This window comes from Haliotis asinina, chromosome 14 (genome assembly GCF_037392515.1).
Source record: "Haliotis asinina isolate JCU_RB_2024 chromosome 14, JCU_Hal_asi_v2, whole genome shotgun sequence".
NCBI classification, from domain to species: domain Eukaryota; kingdom Metazoa; phylum Mollusca; class Gastropoda; order Lepetellida; family Haliotidae; genus Haliotis; species Haliotis asinina.
Window position 1 is genome coordinate 20,272,623 of NC_090293.1, and position 20,529 is coordinate 20,293,151.

General features: G+C 38.9%; 1 protein-coding gene across 1 annotated transcript in view; it reads left to right on the top strand.

Moving 5' to 3' along the window:
- Positions 1–20,529, top strand: part of LOC137261204 (inactive phospholipase C-like protein 2) — a 205,499-nt gene that overhangs the window by 112,866 nt on the left and 72,104 nt on the right. The window contains exons 3-5 of the mRNA XM_067798913.1: positions 5,380–5,598; positions 8,692–8,731; positions 10,425–10,554. Coding sequence (XP_067655014.1) covers positions 5,380–5,598; positions 8,692–8,731; positions 10,425–10,554 — 389 coding nt within the window. The remainder of the gene's footprint in view (positions 1–5,379; positions 5,599–8,691; positions 8,732–10,424; positions 10,555–20,529) is intronic.

Here is a 20,529-nt window from a genome sequence, read left to right on the forward strand (position 1 = left end):
TTATTACCCTTAAGATCTTTTGATGTAGCTTATCTTTAAGCAGCAACATTCAACATTTGGCAGAGTGATATGCAGAATGTTTCACCATGCTATTTCTTCAACAGTCATAATGGGAGATAAATCAGGATGGCTTAGTTTATCGTAAAAAAATGATCCAATTTGAGGTTTTCCTAGGCGACAAGTGAAATAGAGAAACATTTTATTTTTTGGCTATTTTTTGACACAAACAGATAAGAAATGGCAACAATTTTATTACTTTGATATAGGCATAATTGTACGTCAACTCTAAAATTTCTGAGCGAACAGCCGATTGGAGGCCACATTTCATCTAAGGTCAAGGTCTTTCTTACATCCCATGTAGTGACAGATTTGATGGGATGTACGGTTTGTAAACCCTGGCAAATTTGCCTACATGGTTTCATATGCTCTGGAGTGGTAGGCTTCTCCACTACTATTGGTTGTGCTGAAATACAAAGCAACATTATTCTTTTCACCTCAAAGGATTTTCCTTTGCAGGTTTGTGTGTTGTTAAAAGCATGCTCCATTGACCAATGTTCATGTCCTTAGACACTGTATGATACCTACCCATATGTCCCCTGTCATTTACCCATGAAGATAGGGGTTAGAATTGGTCTAACAGGATCGGGTGGTCAAGCAAACTGACTTTATTATCATTGCATGTCAGTTGCATAGATCAGTGCTTATGCTGTTGATCACCTTATTGTTTGGCCCAGACTAGATTAGTTACAGACTGGCGACAGAATATTGCAAAGTGTGGCATTCAACAACAAACAAACCCTGCAATATTGAATATTGCTATTTTAAACCCAGTCATGTAAAATCGTGTGAGTGTACGAAGTGGATGGTCATGGTCAACGTGAGACACACTTTGTTCCCTCTTGGTTGGAAACATATGACCACTTTGTGCTGCCAAGTGGGGGTAATTAGAAGTACGTTTAGGGAATGGTACTCTGGGATTTGAAGATAATGAAAACATTACCTTTCAAGCAATTTTCTGTTCTCTAACAATCTGACTGCAAATAACTGGGTTGCATTTGTGTGGGACATGTTTCCCCAAAAGACTCTGTGACTCAGGGCTGCCGTACACCCGATGAGGCATCAGGTTTATGTAAACTAAGCATACTTCCACTTGCTTCCTACTGCTGATCAGTCAGGGACCAATTTTCAGGACACTGTGCTGTAGAGTGTTATGGAGTTGTATTCCCAGCCCTCTGTTTGGCAGCCATGTGTTGCAGATGCTTCTTACTGCCAGTCATCACTATATTGCTTTGAAGGGTGTAGATATATTTCAGATTCCACATGAATTGAACATTGTTGATCTCTGCTATATGTTAAACTGTTTTATTTCTGTGCTTCTAAGAAATTGCTGTCAGTGAAAAGTCAGTACGTCAACTGATCTGTTTTTGAATTTATGGTGAAAGTTCTACCTCAAAGTCCAGTTACTATTTCTTTTTGGTTCATGAATCTTTGGCCATTTGGTGTTGTATTTTAACATCAAACCTCACAACCTTGATCCATATTTCCAAATATCCCACCTCACAACCTGGATTCATTGTTTGAAATATCCATTCTCACAGCCTTGATCGTTTTAAATATCCAAGCTCACAACCATGATCCATTAACTCAGATGTCAAATCACAAAACAAAGGTCCACCTCATCAAATATCCTTCCCTCTCCATCATCCCTTTGTACCTACTGACCTTGGACAGGCTCCCTAGAAAACAAATTGTCTCTTCTTGTCCCCACCCCCATTATCCTTGCTGTCACACCTACACCAAACCATTCTCAAATTTCTCCCCATCAGGTCCACACAACATCCACTTGTCTTGCTCCCTCTCGTAACTCCCACCCCAGGAGAATTACAGTGAAGAGATGTGCCTCTTGATTAATAATGCTGTCCTCTTGGCTCAGATACCAGGTCATCCATCTAATAGATCTGTTAATACCCAGCTTGTATTTTTGTCACCAGTGCTGCCAGTTCTCAGAATATAGGATGACTAGAGACACTGAGGCACCTGTCATGGCGTGGAATGTGGCTTACACAAACTGAGCTGGTCCACAATTTCATTGTGGATGTAATGGATAGAACTGCCATTTTTAGATGGACGAATATTGGTTGACTTTGCACTGTTATTGACTTGTGTGTAAGTAATCATGTAGAAAACAGCCTCTATCATGTGGTATTCAGCAGGATGTCATCATGTTGCCATTGATCTATACTGACAACTGCTTGTCTCTTAATAACATTCTGCAGACACTAATACACTAATAAAAGCCAGAATGGTAATAACCTTTGATTGTCTGAACATAGCGACAATGAGGAATTGAATTATGTCAGTACTGACAATCTAAATATTTACTATGTTTCATGTCTCACTTGGAACAGGGAGAGTTTTGGTACTGCCATCATTGGAAATCATATCAACTATGCTTGAGCTCTGTGGTATTAGTACCTATGATCATGAAGTTCGTTTCTGTTTTGTGTTCTAGCATTAATGTGCCAGGGATGAGAGTTGTGAATTACACTGATGCTTGCTGAGGTAGCTGGTGCTGGATTGGGATAAATGTTAGCAAATAAATTGTGGGCCTCTTCAGGGACACTATGTAGAATTCATGGTCAGTGCTCTGGCCATGCCTGATGCAAAAGTTGACCACTCGGGGAATATGCGGTCAATAGAATATGGCATGTTATATCCATGGGCAATCATGGTGGAAGACCAACTACTATTAGGGACATAGTGGTGATTATTTATAGTCTTTAGCATCTGGTGTAGTGCCATTACGATGACTTGTGTATTCTGATGGTGTATGTCTCATTGACGTATGTTCTGAGTACCCTGATGAAGTGATTTATGGTTTGGGGTACTAAGTGGGTACTGTCATGTAGTGCCTGAATGCACTGAAATCCTGATGGTGTGGTGACTTAGGCACTGATGTCTTGATGGTGTGGTTGACTATGACTAAGTTGGGTACCTTGATATGTTTTGTATGGTAATGTCCAACCTAAAAACCAAAATGTTACTGTTGATACATTCATTTCTGTTCAGTGATTGAAATAATTTTTCTGCTCAACCTGACAACTGGGCTTGTGGTGCATAAATGTTGCCTGTCCATCTTGAAAGGTTTCTGGCCACCTTTTAACTTACTAAAAACGCCACCATTTTGTAACAAGTACAAACAAGTAAGTAACACTCTCTTTGATTGGTTCTTATTGAACCATGTGACTACAGATATCCAATCATAGCGTAGCTTACTAAACCAGCCAGTTTTAGTGTCCTATTGCTATCTTCACTGGCTGAAGAGTTGTCCATGTATAATTATGGAATATACTCGAAGCTTTCATTCATCTTTCTTAAATCAAAATATGACATGATAATTAAAATGGAATGATCGTCCTGAGAGTGAACTGAAAGTAGGTCAACCTTAAAAATTTCAGCCAGACAATCGGGCTGGCGGATAGAATTTCCAGGCAGCCTGACTCAAAATTTACCACCCATGGGCAGTCGAGCAGGCCGTTATTTCGGTCACTGTTTATGTTTTCCTTTTCATTCATCTCCTCCTTCTCTAGCGTCTACATTTCTGGCCTTTGTTTCATCTCTGCTTCACTTCCTCACCTCACCTCACCTCACCTCACCTCACCTCACCTCACCTCACCTCACCTCACCTCACCTCACCTCACCTCACTTGCCTTACCCTCCCTTACTTTACCTTCCACCATTCACAGTCATACACAATGTTCCTGAATGACATCACTGCAGGTGACCCACCATACATTGACACTTTGGCCTTTCTTACTGATAGCTGTTCAACAAATTCTCATGTCCTCCATGCTGAGTGTATGACCTTTCCTCACGATTAGATTCAGGAAGTAAGCATCTCTTTTGGTGGGAAGTACACAAGTGCTGTCTATCCAGGCTGGTGAAATTGGTGCAGTACCATCTAGCAGAATGCTGATTACCCAAGGGTCCTGACGTCTCCACATATTAGCAGCTACTGTGTCCTTCTGTGGCAGCTTGTTGACTGTTGGGGCAGATGACTGTGGTTGAAAATTGCAACTGTTAGAAACCAGAGAAGGGTGACATCATTGGAAATGTGTGTCACAGATTGGTTGCGGTGACATGGGGTATATATTAGGAACAGTATGATTTGGGGGGGGGGGGAGAGGGGGGTGTTATTATGTAGGGTGTAATGAAGTGTACTAGCTTTAATATGTATGGATGCAGTGTTTACGAATGGTGTTTCAAAGCAACAGGTGTTTGGGTCCTGTAAGTTTCAGATGTTTGTCTGACCCACTGAAAATTCAGAGGACCCACAGAATAAAATTAAACACACATTTCAGATTTAACATTTCTCATCATTGGCATTGAAATTATTAACATTATATAAGGACAAACATTATAAACATAAATTTATGAACAGTGAATAAGTGTCACATGCCACAAATAACAACTTCAGACAAAGTCATTGTAATATATTCAGTCAGACACTGGGAACAGCAGGTTGGGGACTTCTGTCTGACCATTGCCAAATCTGCCATATTTGGCAGAGGGTCAGACACTGTTCGTGAACACTGTGGATGTAGTGAAGTTAAGTCATATACTTCAGTTCCTGTAGTTTTGTCTGAGGTATGAGCAATATTTTCTGGAATGGGTGTGTATGCCCAGTTCAAAGACCTGTGGTATGGTGTGTATCAGTTAAGGTAATCATGTTAAAAGTAGGAGGATCTCAAGTCGAGTTTAGGATCTAATAAGAAATCAGTAGTTATTTGACAAGTAATAAAAAGCAGGGGTTTAAATGGGTGTAGAATGTGTCCTTGAGAACAAGGATCCCTGAGTTTGCAACTTATGGCATGTAGGTGACAACCATGTATCAAACACTGATTTTGTTGGGATGCAGTTTGATTGAATTCATTTGAACATAGCACAACAACTGTGTACGTCTGCCATTTTCCAGGTAATACACCTTTACAAGTGTGACTAAACTCTTGGGTCAAGTGAGAACACTCAATGACCACACACAAAATCAATTTAACTTGTGCTGGAAACTCCCCAAAAGTCGTTATTGTCCTTCTGGAAAGATTTTGATAACATTCCAGTCAGTATTGTGAAGTGACTTAAAATAAGGATAGTACCATCTGTGTCCATAATTGTCTCTGAATGCATATGTGACATTGCTTGATACAGATCTACAGCAAATGTCATTCTAAAAAAAATTGATAATAATGATTGAGGCACATTTTCATGTGGGAACCATTGGGACATAAATCTTCTCCAGGTGGCTCTCTTACAACCTGTTGCTGTCATTTGATACCATTTCATGTAATTACACTAACCAGTCTCAACCATTTGTTGTTACAGTTGCGGTTCGATCTGTCAAAGAGGTCCGGCAAGGAAAAACCACAGATGCTCTTCGGAACAAGGAAATAGCTGGGATTTACCCTGACGAATGCGCGTTTTCCATAATCTTTGGAGAAGAGTTCGAGTCTATGGATCTGATTGCCAATACACCAGATGAAGCGAATATATGGGTTACTGGTCTTACTTGTCTCATTAATGCCAGTTCCAAATCTCAGACCTGTAAGTTTGTGTCTTGGTACTGCCTCCGTTTAAGCTTAGTTAACTCTGGCTCGTTTGGAAAATGAGTTTGTCAAGTGCTCTTCGGCAACTTATAGACTTTAGTTTGTGGAACTCTGTCATTGGAAAATTGGAGAGTGGTTGATTGGAATTACATCAATACCAGTATTGGTTTTGCATAAACATAGGACACTCTGGTATTCATGTTGGCAGTGAGGGATGGCATACACAGTATTCGTTTAATTATTGGCAAGAGATGTAATAAAGATTTTCAATAGCAAGTATTTGGAACTGAATGTCTTCATGAATGCACTTAAAAGATTTGATGTGCCCCAGACAAATGATGGGTTAGTAGGTTACAGTGGGAATTTCATTTTGGTGTGGAATTGATTCGTTGTGAAGGGATAACAGCAGATGCTGTCTAGGCCATGGGGCTTCTTGGCCTCCTGACTAGGTGAAGCTTGTTTTAGACCGTGAGGTTGGCTTTAGATGCAGTGAACACTCAATATAATGCTCTCACGACTCCTCACTCCACTTAAGAGCAAATTCTTCTGTATTTTTAGAGTGATTTGGTTAGAAATTACCCCACATTATATTACTTAGTGTTGGAATATAGATATATTATTTCATCCAGAAAATTATGATACGGAATACATAATTCAATGTCGTGTTACTTTAGTCTCAGGGTTCACTGTAAAATGTTTAGAATTTTTATATCCGTTCTTTGTCAGGTTTCGAGGCATCCCGTCTGTTGTGCTATTTATTGAGAGTGGGTGCTGTAATAATGATCAGTAGCTTACTTAACTTACAATTTTGCCCAAATTAATGGAAATAGTTTTGAATAAAAGTATGAATGGGATTAATATTTTAGACTACAGGCATTTGTCCAGAAGTACAATAATGATGTATAAAACCAGATGTGTAATAACCAAAGTACAGTAGATATTTGTTTATTGATTTGTTGACATGTTATTTCCAGTGTTACATGCTCACAGCAACTGTCAGTTGTAGTGGTTAATTATGCATTTTAGCAAGTGGTAGAAGTACCCATTAATGTATTTGACATGATGGTACATCAAATTGTGTTACATAAAGGGTCCATGTACTTCAGCAGTTTCTGTTGTGGTAAAATGAAGAATAGGTCTCCAGCAGTGTAAACGTTTAAAGAATCAAACCCCCACCTATGTGTAATATGCACATTGCCTTGTTCTTTATCTGTTTCTGTAACCAGCTTCAGGGATGGAGGGGGAACACCGCAAGCCGATTTGCAACACCATACATATTAAATAGCACCAAAATTGAAATATTTCTGAGCATGACATTTTATTTGCAGGATTATATATTTTAACTAATTAAAGTTTTGGTGTAGTAAAAGTATAGTATGATTCCAGCATCAGGGAAATAAACTTTATTATATTGTTAATTTCGTTTATGCTCAGCAGTTTCATGTCAAAGTCCGACATGATTGTGTTGATCTCAAGGGGACGTGTACTCTGTGTGTGCTTTACCTTGAAATAAGCAGTATAAACAAATGATAAATGCTATGTACAGACATGTGAGTGAGCTTTTCTTTTCTGATGCTCATTAATCTATGAGCTACATACAGTTTACAGGACTTAAAATAATGGTTTCCAAACTCTTGACATTAGCCATTTGGCCTGGAAATTCTGGAAATAGAATGATTTGTTATCATCAGAAAAATCTCATCCTGGTTTGAATCCAATCTGTCCTCTTCTTTGTTGGAAACATTGAGCTTCCATTTGAGATTTTTGTCTCTTAACATTGGGAACTCCATTTCAGCATGGTTGAAGACATTCATGTATGTTGACCCAGGCATTTTTCGGATGAAGAGCAAGGTTATCTGTAGCTTTAACTGTTGCAGAGTTCAGATTTTTCTGGCAACACTAAAGAAAGTCCTGCGCAACCATTGTTCACTTTGAACATACTAACTGCAATAAGTACTGCTTGGAATAATGTTACTAAGATTCACTGTCAAAGTCTGACTACAACCTGGGTGGTGGGGTAGCTTTAGCTTGTCACACCGAGGGCCCGAGTTCAATTCCATACATGGGTACTATGTGTTAAGTCCATTTCTGGTGACCCACTCTGTATTATTGCTGGAATAATAATGAAAGAAGTGTAAAACCAAACTTCTCACTTACTTCCATGAATTACCTTCTCAGGATAAGTATTGGTTGTTCATGCTGTTACGGTTAATAATTTGCCATGACAAAAGGTGTAAGAAATCACCTCAGAACGAGCAAAATATAACACTGACAAGTCTAAAATATTCCATGTTGTGTATTGACCAAAGAGCAAGATACAAAGATTCTCAATAGAGGTTTCTGGTACAATGCAACTGAGTTACACCTAAAGTAATGGGTCACAAATATAATATCAATTCACCCAAAGTCTTGGTTTTCAGTGAGAAACAGTTAAATGCTAAATCTTTTACAGCGAGCTTTCTTGAATGTAGGTCAACATTGGCAAAGAGACAGACAGATGTAGATAGGCTGAATGATGACACAACTCCTGTATTACTCTGAGTTGAAGTCTGTGTGTGTTGTCAGCACAGCAACCAGCCTTATATGTATATACACAGTCACTGATTCTGGAACGTTCCAGTGAAGTACTGAATCTTCGCGATTCGCCTCTTGATTACCAACAGTCAAAATTTGAGTACATACTCATATGAAATGCCTTAGGGAAAGCAACTCTAAAGAGCTAGCTTAAAAGACGTACCGCTGAAATACTTTTTTGATGATACAAAATGTGACCCATAATAACTATCACTTCATCAATAATAACTATCACTTCATCAATAATAACTATCACTTCATCAATAATAACTATCACTTCATCAATAATAACTATCACTTCATCAATAGCAGTACAAATTACAGAAAACACATGCTTGTCACAATGCAATCAGCCACTGGTTTGCCTGTCTACTTTATATATAGGACAATGTGATAAAGCTGCAATATGGAAAATGGCAGAGTGAAACGGTATTGAATAAATCTGTATTTATTAACAGGATCTGTGTCAATATTATACAGTATGTATATGTAAGCGGCGTTATCCTTTGTGTTGCAGCTCCCAATGCGATTGAAGATCTCCAGCAGATGAGAGATACATATCCTTTGTTAACTGCAGACCATGTGATAGGTTTTGATACACCAGAAGACCATGTGTCAGTAGGTATTTCAAGAGTTATGTGTTTGAGTACACTTCAATTTACATATCTGAATCTTGATCTGAACGAGTCTTTGGCAGCCTCAGAGATTTATATTTGACTGATTATTAGAGTTAATTTAACTTGGCCTCTGTGTTTGGGCAATGTAAACTGGTTCAGAAATATACCACTCAAATTCAAGACAGTTACATCAGTGACTGGAGTGATACATGTCCTGAGTTGTGTTTAACAGTCTTGAAACGGCCAGAAATGATGCTATTATCAGGATCTATTTGTCAGATGTTCTCTCATCTGAACAAATAGACTGTCAACTTCTTCACCAGTAATATGCCCAGCCAGTGTATGTCCTTTTGATTACAAGCTCTTGGCATAATCAAGTAAGGCGTTACAAGGGACAAGACACTGATATGTACTGGTAGATCATGAAGCCATCAGAAAAAGGCAAAACTCAGTTCGTTCGTTTCTGTTACAGGCAGCAAGTCTCACCTGACTTCTTTCCTTATTCAATACAAGGGAAATTTTCCCCACTTCATCACAGCTGTTATTGCAGTATGGGTTCCATTAGATTAGGGCCACCTCTAGCAAAAGGAAAATAGATTTGGCAGTTACAATATATTTCATCATGGCATGATGACACTGTTCAAAGACGAAGCTGGGCTTATTGAGTGCTGGGTGCTACGTAGCCAAAGACAACAGACATTGATGTCATGTAAAAATAGCAACAATGTTTTGGGCTTTTTTCTGACTTTAAGTTCTTGATTAGGTTTGACATGATGCTAGTGTTATCATGGACAGTGTTATATTTATGTCTGTAAGGATCTGTGAAGGGCACCATTGTTATCGACTGTAACCTTGGGGATGTAGTTTGAGTATTTTAACAGTACTTCTGTATTGTTTGATGTGGGTTATGATCAAGGCCTCGGAGGATAAAAAAATTATGATGTTATTTTGATGTGGTGGGCTTGATGTTTTGAGACCTATTCTATGCTCCATCAGTGTCAAAGGGAAGGGCTAAGAAATAACGTTGGTCTCCAAGATAACTCAGTGTTAGTCTTGATCAGAATGGCTGGAAGGACATTTGAACATATCGGCTGGTTTCAGGTGGCCCTGAACAGATGAGCTTTGTCTGAATATTTACTTCAAGAGCGGGAAGTAACACTTCATTGTCAGATGGGTGGTGATAAAGAAGAAACATATTTGACCAAAGACGAGAGATTAGTTTGACTGGTCACAGCTGTATGATTTTATTTTCATGCATCCTGATGATGTTTCTAGGTTTGTCAGTACTTGCTGATGGGCTTCATTGATGGGATTAGGTCTGAAGACATCCCACTCACAAATTGTTTGGAACAGTAGACCTAACTCACATACCCTCTCACATACACATGTGTAACACTATTTCACTGTGTCATGTAAATGATTTGAACTGTGTGTGTTGGCAGGTCCTAATTACTCTTGAGTGTCATTCATTCGTCACATTTCATTTCGAGAGCATAACATCCAAACTAGTCAGTACTTCTTCTTGAATCTTCTACTCACATCAGGCTTACACTGAACTGGCGCTTTTTGTAATTCAGGATCATTTTTGTAAATTTGTTGTTTGGAGGAGTGTACAATTCCTTAACATGTGCACATGGTTGTTGGAGCTCTTTGAGAAAGCGGACTCAGGTCAGTCAGGGCTGCTGGAGGAGACTGAGGTGGTGAAGCTGATGAAGAGAATCAACTCCACCATTACAACATCTGTCATCTATCAGAAACTGAAGGTGAGACACCACACTTCTTATATACTATGTGCTTCCTGTACAAATAGGCCTCTTATTAGCCCACATCGCCCTAAAATTATTACACCACCACCATATCCTACAGTGGAGGGCTGGTGACATGATATGGTGGACAGTGTCACTTATGTCAAAGTGAGTCCTTTAGAGGATTACCAACAACAGAAGAAAAGTAAACTAATGTCTGTCAAATTTACCAAGATCATTTTATTTTAGAATTTGATGTCACCAACACATGCTTCTTTGAGGATACAACTTAAAGAATGGAATGGTCAGATTTGTGGACGTTGTTGATTCATGTCAGCATATCTCAACTGCATAGATATTTGTTCACTATGTCAATCACAGGATTGCCTGGTTATATATGCAGACTGCTGTGACAGTACGAAGATGATGGATTTTATACTAAGAAATGTCAATGCCTGTCCAAAGATGGAATTGATTAATTAGTCCATGCAAGACAAAGTGGACCTTCACTTTCATATCTCATTGTTGTCTTAACTTTGTTGGTGCACCCTCCCAAGGTCGGTTACCCTGTGTGAAGTGTAGTCCTCAGTAACCCATGCTTGTTGTCTTGTCTGACAATACTCTGTGTGCAGTTTAGTCCTCAATAACCCAAGCTTGTTGTCATGTCTGACAATTCCCTGTGTGCAGTGTAGTATTCAGTAACTCTATACTTGTTGTCATGTCTGACATCCCTATATAAGTAAACCATTCTCAGGGCCACTATAACTTTTGTACAACAATTTATTTCACCTTTTCAACTTGTATAAGTGTTCTAACAGTGTTTCTGCTAAATGAGCCACAACTGTTGTCAGGTATTCATTAGTGTTAAATTTTGTTAGTGTTAAGCTTAACCCCCCAAAAAGTTTCATGAAAATGAGCCAGTTAGATCAAGTAGCCTCGAATGTGTCCTTCTCTAACCCAGACTGGTTAAAATATAACTGGTAAGATGTTCTTTGTACACTTTTGAATTATCTTGTCCAAAGGATCATTGTTTCTTGACGCCCCAAAGATAGTCTCAGCTGGGTCAAAGAAAGGAAAGTGTCCAATAGGTTTCAGGAAGCTCATGATAGACACAGACATGAGCCTTATGTACTGCAGCTGGCTGCAACCAGACATGGTTTCTTTGTGACTAGAACATATGTACTTTTAGTTTTAGTCACTGCAGGCTTTCTCTCAGAAACTCAAACCCAAAAGTGTCTGAGCAGAACCCACAATTTAGAATAAGTCTTCCCTTTACCAAATACTTGGTTTTAAGATGGGCAGTTTTAGCAACATTTGCACATTAAAACCATTTTGTTAGACGATGTAGAATTCTACTTGAAGAGGTCCCTTCTACCCTTTTTGCTTTACATTGCTGTTTGCCCTTCACCTCAAATAACCTTGACAACAAGATCAGTCAAACTGACTAAAATTTCATGAAATGTCATTTTGAAAAAGCCACAACCGATGATGCACAAGCGTTGGTAATGCAATCATCTTGCATGGATAGCAGTCATCAGTAGGTAATTTGCAAGATACTCTTAGCCATTAAAACATGTTGTTAGAGTCTTCAGCAAGTGACATGGCATTGGGGGCTTCTGGGATTATTATGGGTCTGAGCCTCACCTCCCTGTGGCAAGGTTCTTGTGTCTAAAGGTTTGTCCAGCTTGTGGGATGCCATTTGGATGATAAGGATAGCAAATCTTACATTAACCTGCCTCCCTGTCGAAGAAAATGGTCAATTTTAGGCTGAGAATTTTCAGATGATCAATATCACCAACTTCTCAGGTCTGATATGTATGGATTTGTACGAGGGAATGAAATGGAAGGGAAGGTTTATGGCATTTAAGATCCATCATTGTTAGTGTTGGAGGTGCTCTGCCTCCTATTGAAGCGATAAATATTCCCACAAAGTAGGAGGAGGATATATCTGGTTTGTTTGAAATGGGATGTTGGAAGCAATTTGGTTTTTTTTTATTTTTGTTTTTTCTTTGTTTTTTTTGTTTGTATGGGGTTTTTTGTTTTGTTTTTGTGTGTGTGTGTATTTTTTTTTTGTTTTTGTGTTTTTTCATTTGCATGATTAAATATGTTATGAAGATGTTTTGGTTGTGTTACATCTAGCTGTTTTTTATGCCTTCGCCATAATATGGCTGGGGGCATATAGGATTACCCTCAGAGTCAGACCGCCCATCTGTCCATACGAAACAGTTAATGTGCTCTATCCACTTATCAAAAACTACTTTGTGGAATTCAGCTCAAAAAACGTTCAATATTTTACTGTAAAACTTGGTAGATATGTGTGGCAGACCCCAAAGTGGTGCCTTTTGGTATTTACAGGTTTTTGTGATTTATTATTTTCTCAGTTTCGATGGAAACGATTCGGACTTTGTCTCAAAATGGAGGGATGTGCTTCATTTCCTGAGCAGAACTCAAAAACCATGCAGTGTTTTTCTGGATATGCCAATCAGAAGCTGCAGTGGTGCCTTTTGCTAGGTACAGGTTTTTGTGATTTTTTCGTTTCTTGGTTTCCGTGGAAATGTTTCGGACTTTGTCTCAAAATGGAGGAATGGGCTTCGTTTCCAGAGCAGAACCCAAAAACTTCTTAATATCTGTCAGTAAAACTTGGTAGATATGTGTAGCAGACCCCAAAGTGGTGCCTTTTGCTATTTACGGGTCTTTCTGATTTATTTTTTTCTCCGTTTTTATGGAAACGTGTCGCACTTAGTCTCAAAATCAAGGGATGGGCTTCGTTTCCGGAGCAGAAATCAAAAACCATTCAATATTTTTCTGCAAAACTTGGTAGATATATGAATTGGAACCTAAAGTGGTGCCTTTTGCTATTTCCAGGTTTTAGTGATTTATTGTTTTCTCAGTTTCCATGGAAACGTTTTTGACTTACTCTCAAAAGTGAGAGATGTGTTTTGTTTCCGGAGCAGAACTCAAAAACTTCTTAATGTCTGTCAGTGTTACGTGGTAGATATGTGTGGCAGACCCCAAAGTGGTGCCCTTTGCTATTTACAGGTTGTTATGATGTATTATTTTCTCGGGTCCATGAACACATTGCTGACTTCGTTTCCGGAGCACAACTCGAAAACCATTTCATATCTTTCAAAAGATCTTGGCAGATATACGAGACAGATCTTGAAATGGTGACTTTTTCTGATTACAGATATATGGCATTTATATTTTTCATGACTTCCATGGAAACAATTCAGACATGGTCAGTCTAAAAACCCAATAAGTAACTGTCAGATGATTTGTCCTTTGAAATATGTGGGGGCCAGGGGAGATATGTCATCTTCTGATGACTCTTGGTTTTTGGGGTTTTTTTTGTAACTGACATTTGCACAATTCCTCTATGATGATAGTGTATAATAGGGGATGAAGAGGTGGGAAGGGGGGTGTATGTTATCCACTTCTCCTCAAAACTACTCTATGGAATTCATCTAGATTACACATGTGATTTATAGGGACTGTAAAGGTGTGCATCTCATATTTTGATTTTGTATTTTATTTATTTTTCCAATTTTAATGCTTTTTGAACTTAAATTTGGTTGAAATTCTCTGTGAATATACAGTGTTCCCAGAAATTATTGAGAAAATCTTTGTTTTTTTTCTAATGATGCTAAGATTGGAAAAAGGGCTTTCGCTATGCACTAAGCATACTAAATAAGGGAGACAACTCTTGACGGCTTAGAAGGCAGCCCATTACGTCAAGAGTTATCTCCCTTGTCTGAGCAGACGACTTCCTGTGTTGACATGGCAGAATTTACAGCAAGAGAGAAAAGGAAGCTCATTCTAGATGATTTTGAAAGGGGTGAGGCTGATGCTAAAGTGTTAGCTTGTAGACATGGTATTCCTCTGTCTACAGTATACAGAACTTTGAAGAATATTCAAACAGGAACCGGGATAGAGCACAAAGCAGGGGCAGGTCGGCCTAGGAAATTCAGTGTTGTGGATCGCCGAAGACTTGGGCAGATTGTGAGTAGGGGCAAGTTGAAAAGTGTTGAGAACATCAGAAATGAAATGATTAGCAGAGGAAGTCCTCAGGTATGCAATGAAACAGTTAGGCAGGAATTTACAGAGACTTAATTGGGTGAAAAAACGTGGAATTCCCTCGCCGTTGATGAAAGATGCACAAAAGGAAAAACGTTTAAACTGGTGTCAGGCTCATGAAAATCAAGATTGGGATAATGTTTTCTTTTCGGACGAAAGTTCTGTTTGGTTTTTCCCTAATTGTGTGAAAATTTGGACCAAAGATACTGTCAAACCTATCTACCAGCGACCAAAACATAGCCCGAAGTTTCACATGTGGGGTGGCATATCGGCTCGCGGAGTGACGCCATTGTGTGTTTTCACGGGAAACTTGACAAAAGAAAGATACGTCAATGGTCACCTTCTTCCGACAGCACAAACATAGTATGAAGATGATTGGATTTTCCAGCATGATAATGACCCAAAACACACTGGGCGCTACACAAAACAGTGATCGTCGGGCGAAAATGTTCAAGTTTTAGACTGGCCCAGTTACAGCCCAGACCTGAACCCAATTGAGAATGTGTGGGGAGTCATGAAGGACAGAATAAACCAAAAGGGACTGAGAAATATTGAAGATATGAAGGCCGAGGTGGTCCAATATTGGGATACCCTGTCACACGATTACCTACAAACTTTGATGGGTAGTGTGCCTAGGCGTATTCAGGCATGCATTGCTGAGCGAGGAGGTCTAACAAAGTACTAAAACAAGACTGAGACTGTAAAAGGATGATGTTTTAACATGTTTATGTAAGTAAAACGCCAGAAGTTAATAAACGTAATGAGTTACATGACGCAACATGATTCTCAATAATTTCTGGGAATACTATAGGTCCCGGGGTAGAATAGGCCTTCAGCAACCCATGCTTGCCATAAAAGGCGACTATGCTTGTCATAAGAGGCGACTTACGGGATCGGGTGGTCGGGCTTGCTGACCTGGTTGACACATGTCGTCGGTTCCCAATTGCGAAGATGATGCTCATGTTGTTGATCACTGGATTGTCTGGTCCAAACTTGATTATTTACAGACTGCCACTATATAGCTGGAATATTGCTGAGTGCAGCGTAAAACTAAACTCTCTCACTCAATCTCTGTGAATAGTATTATAGGGGAGGTGTATGTTATCTCAAAAACTGCTCTATGGAATTGATTTAGATTATACATGTGCTTTAGGGACTCTGAAGGTGTGCATCTCTTAGTTTGTTTATGTATTTTATTTGTTATTCCAATTTTAATGCTGTTTGAACTTACATGAATTTTGTTGTATTTCTGTATGAATATAGTGTCATAGGGGATGAAGTCTATTCTCTTCTCCACAAAAGCAGCTCAACAGATTTGATTGAGTTTCTAGATGTGTTGTAGGGGTGACAAACTTCTTCATTCAGACATACAGAAGATTAACAGGTTTGTCATGTGCTCTGGATACTATGAGTTCATTCTTAGAGATCATCGACCCGTAAAGGTCCCGGGGTAGAATACGCCTTCAGCAACCCAAGATTGCCATAAAAGGCGACTATGCTTGTCTTAAGAGGCGACTAACGGGATTGGGTGGTCAGGCTCGCTGACTTGGTTGACGCATGTCATCGGTTCCCAATTGCTCAGATCGATGCTCATGTTGTTGATCACTGGATTGTCTGGTCCAGACTCGATTATTTACAGACAACCGCCATATAGCTGGAATATTGCTGAGTGTGGCGTAAAACTAAACTCACTCGCTCACTCACTAGAGACCATCTCAGATTAACAAGAAAAAGGGGGTCACATTTAGATAAGTTTATTATATCTTATGCTTCTGTAACAGATGTTCATTCAGTGGGGTAGCCAGTGGTTAGAGTGTTAGCAAGTGATGCCAAATGTCCCATTCCCTATAGGGGTACAAAATGATATTGCTGAAAGTGGTGTAAAACCATACTCCACATGACTTAGTTGATTTTTGGGCTCTGTACCTCGGTGCCAATTTTTGCAGTATTCATCACTGGATTTTCTGGTGCTCAATTATTTATGTGCTGCCACCATGTAGGGGAAATATTGGTGAAAATGTGGCACTGAAAAATAAATGAAAATCATCTGAGAGGATAAACATTCTTGGTTAATGCATAGAGGCAGTGTTTATCAACAGGGAAGCAAATAGACTTTGAACACAGATTACATGTGATTAATAAGGCATGACAATGTGTACTAAATGATGAAATGAATGTATTGAGGCAGTGAAATAGATCTGTCGAACATTGCATATGTAGAGCATATTTACATGACACAAGGATTTATGGATTAGTTGTCCTGAGTGAATTTTGTTCCGAGCCATGCCAGTGCACTTACGACATTATTCAACTGTGAAAGATTATGTAATTCAAAGTTGTCAGCTAAGCAGTTCTTCACATTACATTTAGTTTTGACTGATTTCAAGCAGAGATAGCACCTGAGATCATCATTCTTTGTATAATGTCGTTTCATTTATAAGAGTGCATCCTTTTAACATTAAATTGCTTTTGGGCCCCTACAGAAATGGAAACAACCGAGCAATTTGAACAAACAGTTGTGTTCTGAAATAAGCAAGGTTGGCAAATGAGGTAAAGGTTCTGCCAAATAATTACAGCTGCAGGACACAGTTTTGCGGCAGTGCAACAGTGGCTGTGCAAACTGTCATGGCAGTATGAATCAAGCGAGCAGTGAAAAGGACAAATGGCGACTGGAACCTGTGTTAATTGTGACACAAGTGTGTTGAGTCTATTCTAACTTTTTGGCAAGTTGGACCAAGCCAAGCCAGTGAAATTACACTTTGTTGTCACATGATATTTGTTTACACAAAATCATGAAACATGTCCTTTTCTCTCTTTTTCTTCGCTTCGGCATTGCCTTCCTGTGAACAATATTATCACACAGCATGTGGCTCCTGAAGATATGAGATATGAGATTGACTATCAATAAACACATCAAATCGTGTGAGAGGTAGCAAATCATATAGTCAATGTGTCTTGCAATGTATGGTAATCGACAGGACATTACGAGGGGTTGACCTGTGTGAGTAGCATGAGATTGTCATATCTAAAGTGCCCAAATGAGCTTACTTTTATTATCCCTTGCCACAAACTTGCTGGGAGATGTAGAAAGAGATGATGTTTGTCCACCAAAATTTGTATGCAGAGCATACCTCAAAGACCATCCAATATTTCCTGACCTAACAGTGTGCAGACATCAGACCAGCTATGTATTTATGCCTCTTGCCATATTGTAAGTTTGGATATGTCATATTCTTCATTTTTTTATGAGCACAAATCCGGTCAGTGAACAGCGTATGAAATATTTTTGTGACGAGCTACTTACTACTCCTAAAATATTTGTCATCTGTTTCATTGACTGTTTTGAACCTGCACTGTTTAGATGCTAATGTTGCTTCTTATGCCACGCTGTTGATAGTGGACGAAAATACTGAATTTTCTGGGGTTTGTTTAATGTCACCATGGTAGCCTGGTGATGCAAGTGTTTAGTTAATCACACAAAAATCAAAGCTCAACTTCCAGTTTCTGCTCTTCATTTGGCTTTGTTGAATATTGCAGTTTTAAGAACAAAGAATATCATATTATATTTGATGAAAAATTGACTGTAATTTGCCTTTTTCTCGATCAGTTTCAACGAAAGAAAATTAAAGGAATTTTCAGTATTTGATTCTGTGGCGCCTCCCCCAAAGGCTGGCCGATGAATGCCACATTTAAAGGGTTCATTCTTCTTTTCCTCATTTCCAGCAGCTCTTGGTCCTCTCTGCTTTATAACATTTTAATGGAAAAACTATGTGTGCAATACCTACCTGCATTTACTTTGAGTATACTTGAACTCAATACATCTCCATTTCCAAGATCACTTTGTAAACTCTATTAAAAACAAGGAGTGGTACAAGTGTACGCAATGTTCCCCGGTCTTTTATCTTCAAGGTGGCATTCAGTGAAGGATAGTTGTGGGGGTCTTTTCATAATAAGTCTCAGCAAGCCGCTCTCATTTAGCCTCTTGATAATTCCTGCATTCGAGTGGTGTTAATTTAGTTACGATGGTGCGGTCTGGAGGCTTAACACTGGGCCCTTGAGGACATGGCCTACAGCCAGTAGGTGGAGCTACACACAAGACTAGAAGTAAACAGATTGTTTGGGGAAAACCTCAGATGTTGTTTCTAATTAAAACAAAAAACTTTGGGAGACGTCTGATGCTTTGATGGTTCACAGGATGGCTATATGGAGGGGTTGATTGTCCATGCTTGGAATATTTGGACAGGGTCTGCTGGAGTCTGGTTCTTGGTACTCACAGGATGTTTTTGAGAAAGGTTGAAGTGTTATGTGAACCCTTTTAACAATAAGATGAAATATATATTTCAAACAACAACTCTTACAACTGATATTGACCGGTGAAGATCCTGGGGTAGAATAGGCCTTCAGCAACCCATGCTTACCATAAAAGGCGACTATGCTTGTCATAAGAGGCGAAAACGGGATTGGGTGGTCAGGCTTGCTGACTTGGTTGACACGTCATCGGTTCCCAATTGCGCAGATCGATGCTCATGTTGTTGATCACTGGATTGTCTGGTCCAGACTCAGTTATTTACAGACTGTCGCCATATAACTGGAATACTGCTGAGTGCAGCGTAGAACTCACTCACTCACAATTGATATTGCTTGTAAGTTCTGGGATAAATTCCTCTGACTATTATCTGGTTATTGCAAGCATGGCATTTACAGCTGAGACATATCAAACATGGAACTTTGTCTAAGAAATGAAAAATAGTGATTTCCAATCTCTGCAGAAAATCTGTACTTCATTATGTGTATTGTCATTGATTTACAAAATCAAATTTAACAAAAGTGTATGACAGAATGTAAAAGAATATATATTTCTCGTAATTTACTTCAGTAATGAACAAAGTAAACCTCGCTGGGCACACCATCATGGGAGGCTTTACAGTTGAAACAACTATTTTTATGTCCGTTTTTCATCATTTCTTAAGATCAGTCAATCTATATAATTATTTATAAGTCATACAAATGTGATTAAATGACCAGTAAACATTCTCAAAACTGTTAACATATAATATTGTAAAAGAAAAACAAATGATGTAACAGTATTTTTTGCTACATGATGACAATTATTGGTATAAAGTATACCGCAGTATATTTATATTGTTAAGTTTGAATTGGAATGTACCAGTTAACTGGTATTATCACCCACTCCTACAGTCTAATGTCAACTGTGTCCATTGTGCACTGTATTGAACTCTTTCCTTCCTACACCTGCAGCTGGCTTGTATTGCTCCAATGTCACGTCAACCTCTACATTTACTCTGCCATCACTAAAACAGCAAACAGGAGAAAATCCACATAACAGCTCATCATGTTTGTGTGGACTCTGTTCAAATATCCATACAATGTTCCTCCTTGCACCAAAAAATACTTGGTGTTAATATCTCCTCCTAATGAATGCTATAGATAGCTTAATGGCATCCCTGTAAAGCTTTTCACAAGCTAAATGGAAGGGGAGACAAGCTAATGGTGTTGCCCTCCAAAGTGATGCATGTCTCATGAGATTATCTTTATCCATGCTCTAGAGCAGCAGCTTCAGTGAATGACTACAATATTTATTCAATCCACAGGCCTCATTCAGATTAATATTTCCTGATTAAGTATTTTGCCAGGACTAGTATTGTACTGTACAGCTTTTTCTCTGTGGTGGGGCCAGTTTGACAAGGGAACAGCCTCAATAATGTTTGTGTACATATATGATCATTGAAAAACTAGCTGCTGCTAATTTGTTAGAATTGCACAGATCTCTTAGATAATAATCAATATTGAAAATGATAATTTCTAAAAAAATATGAATAATATTAACACATTGTCCATCTAACAAACTGACATCCTTAGAACTGACAACTTACCTAGGCTTGCCTCTTTAAAGAATAG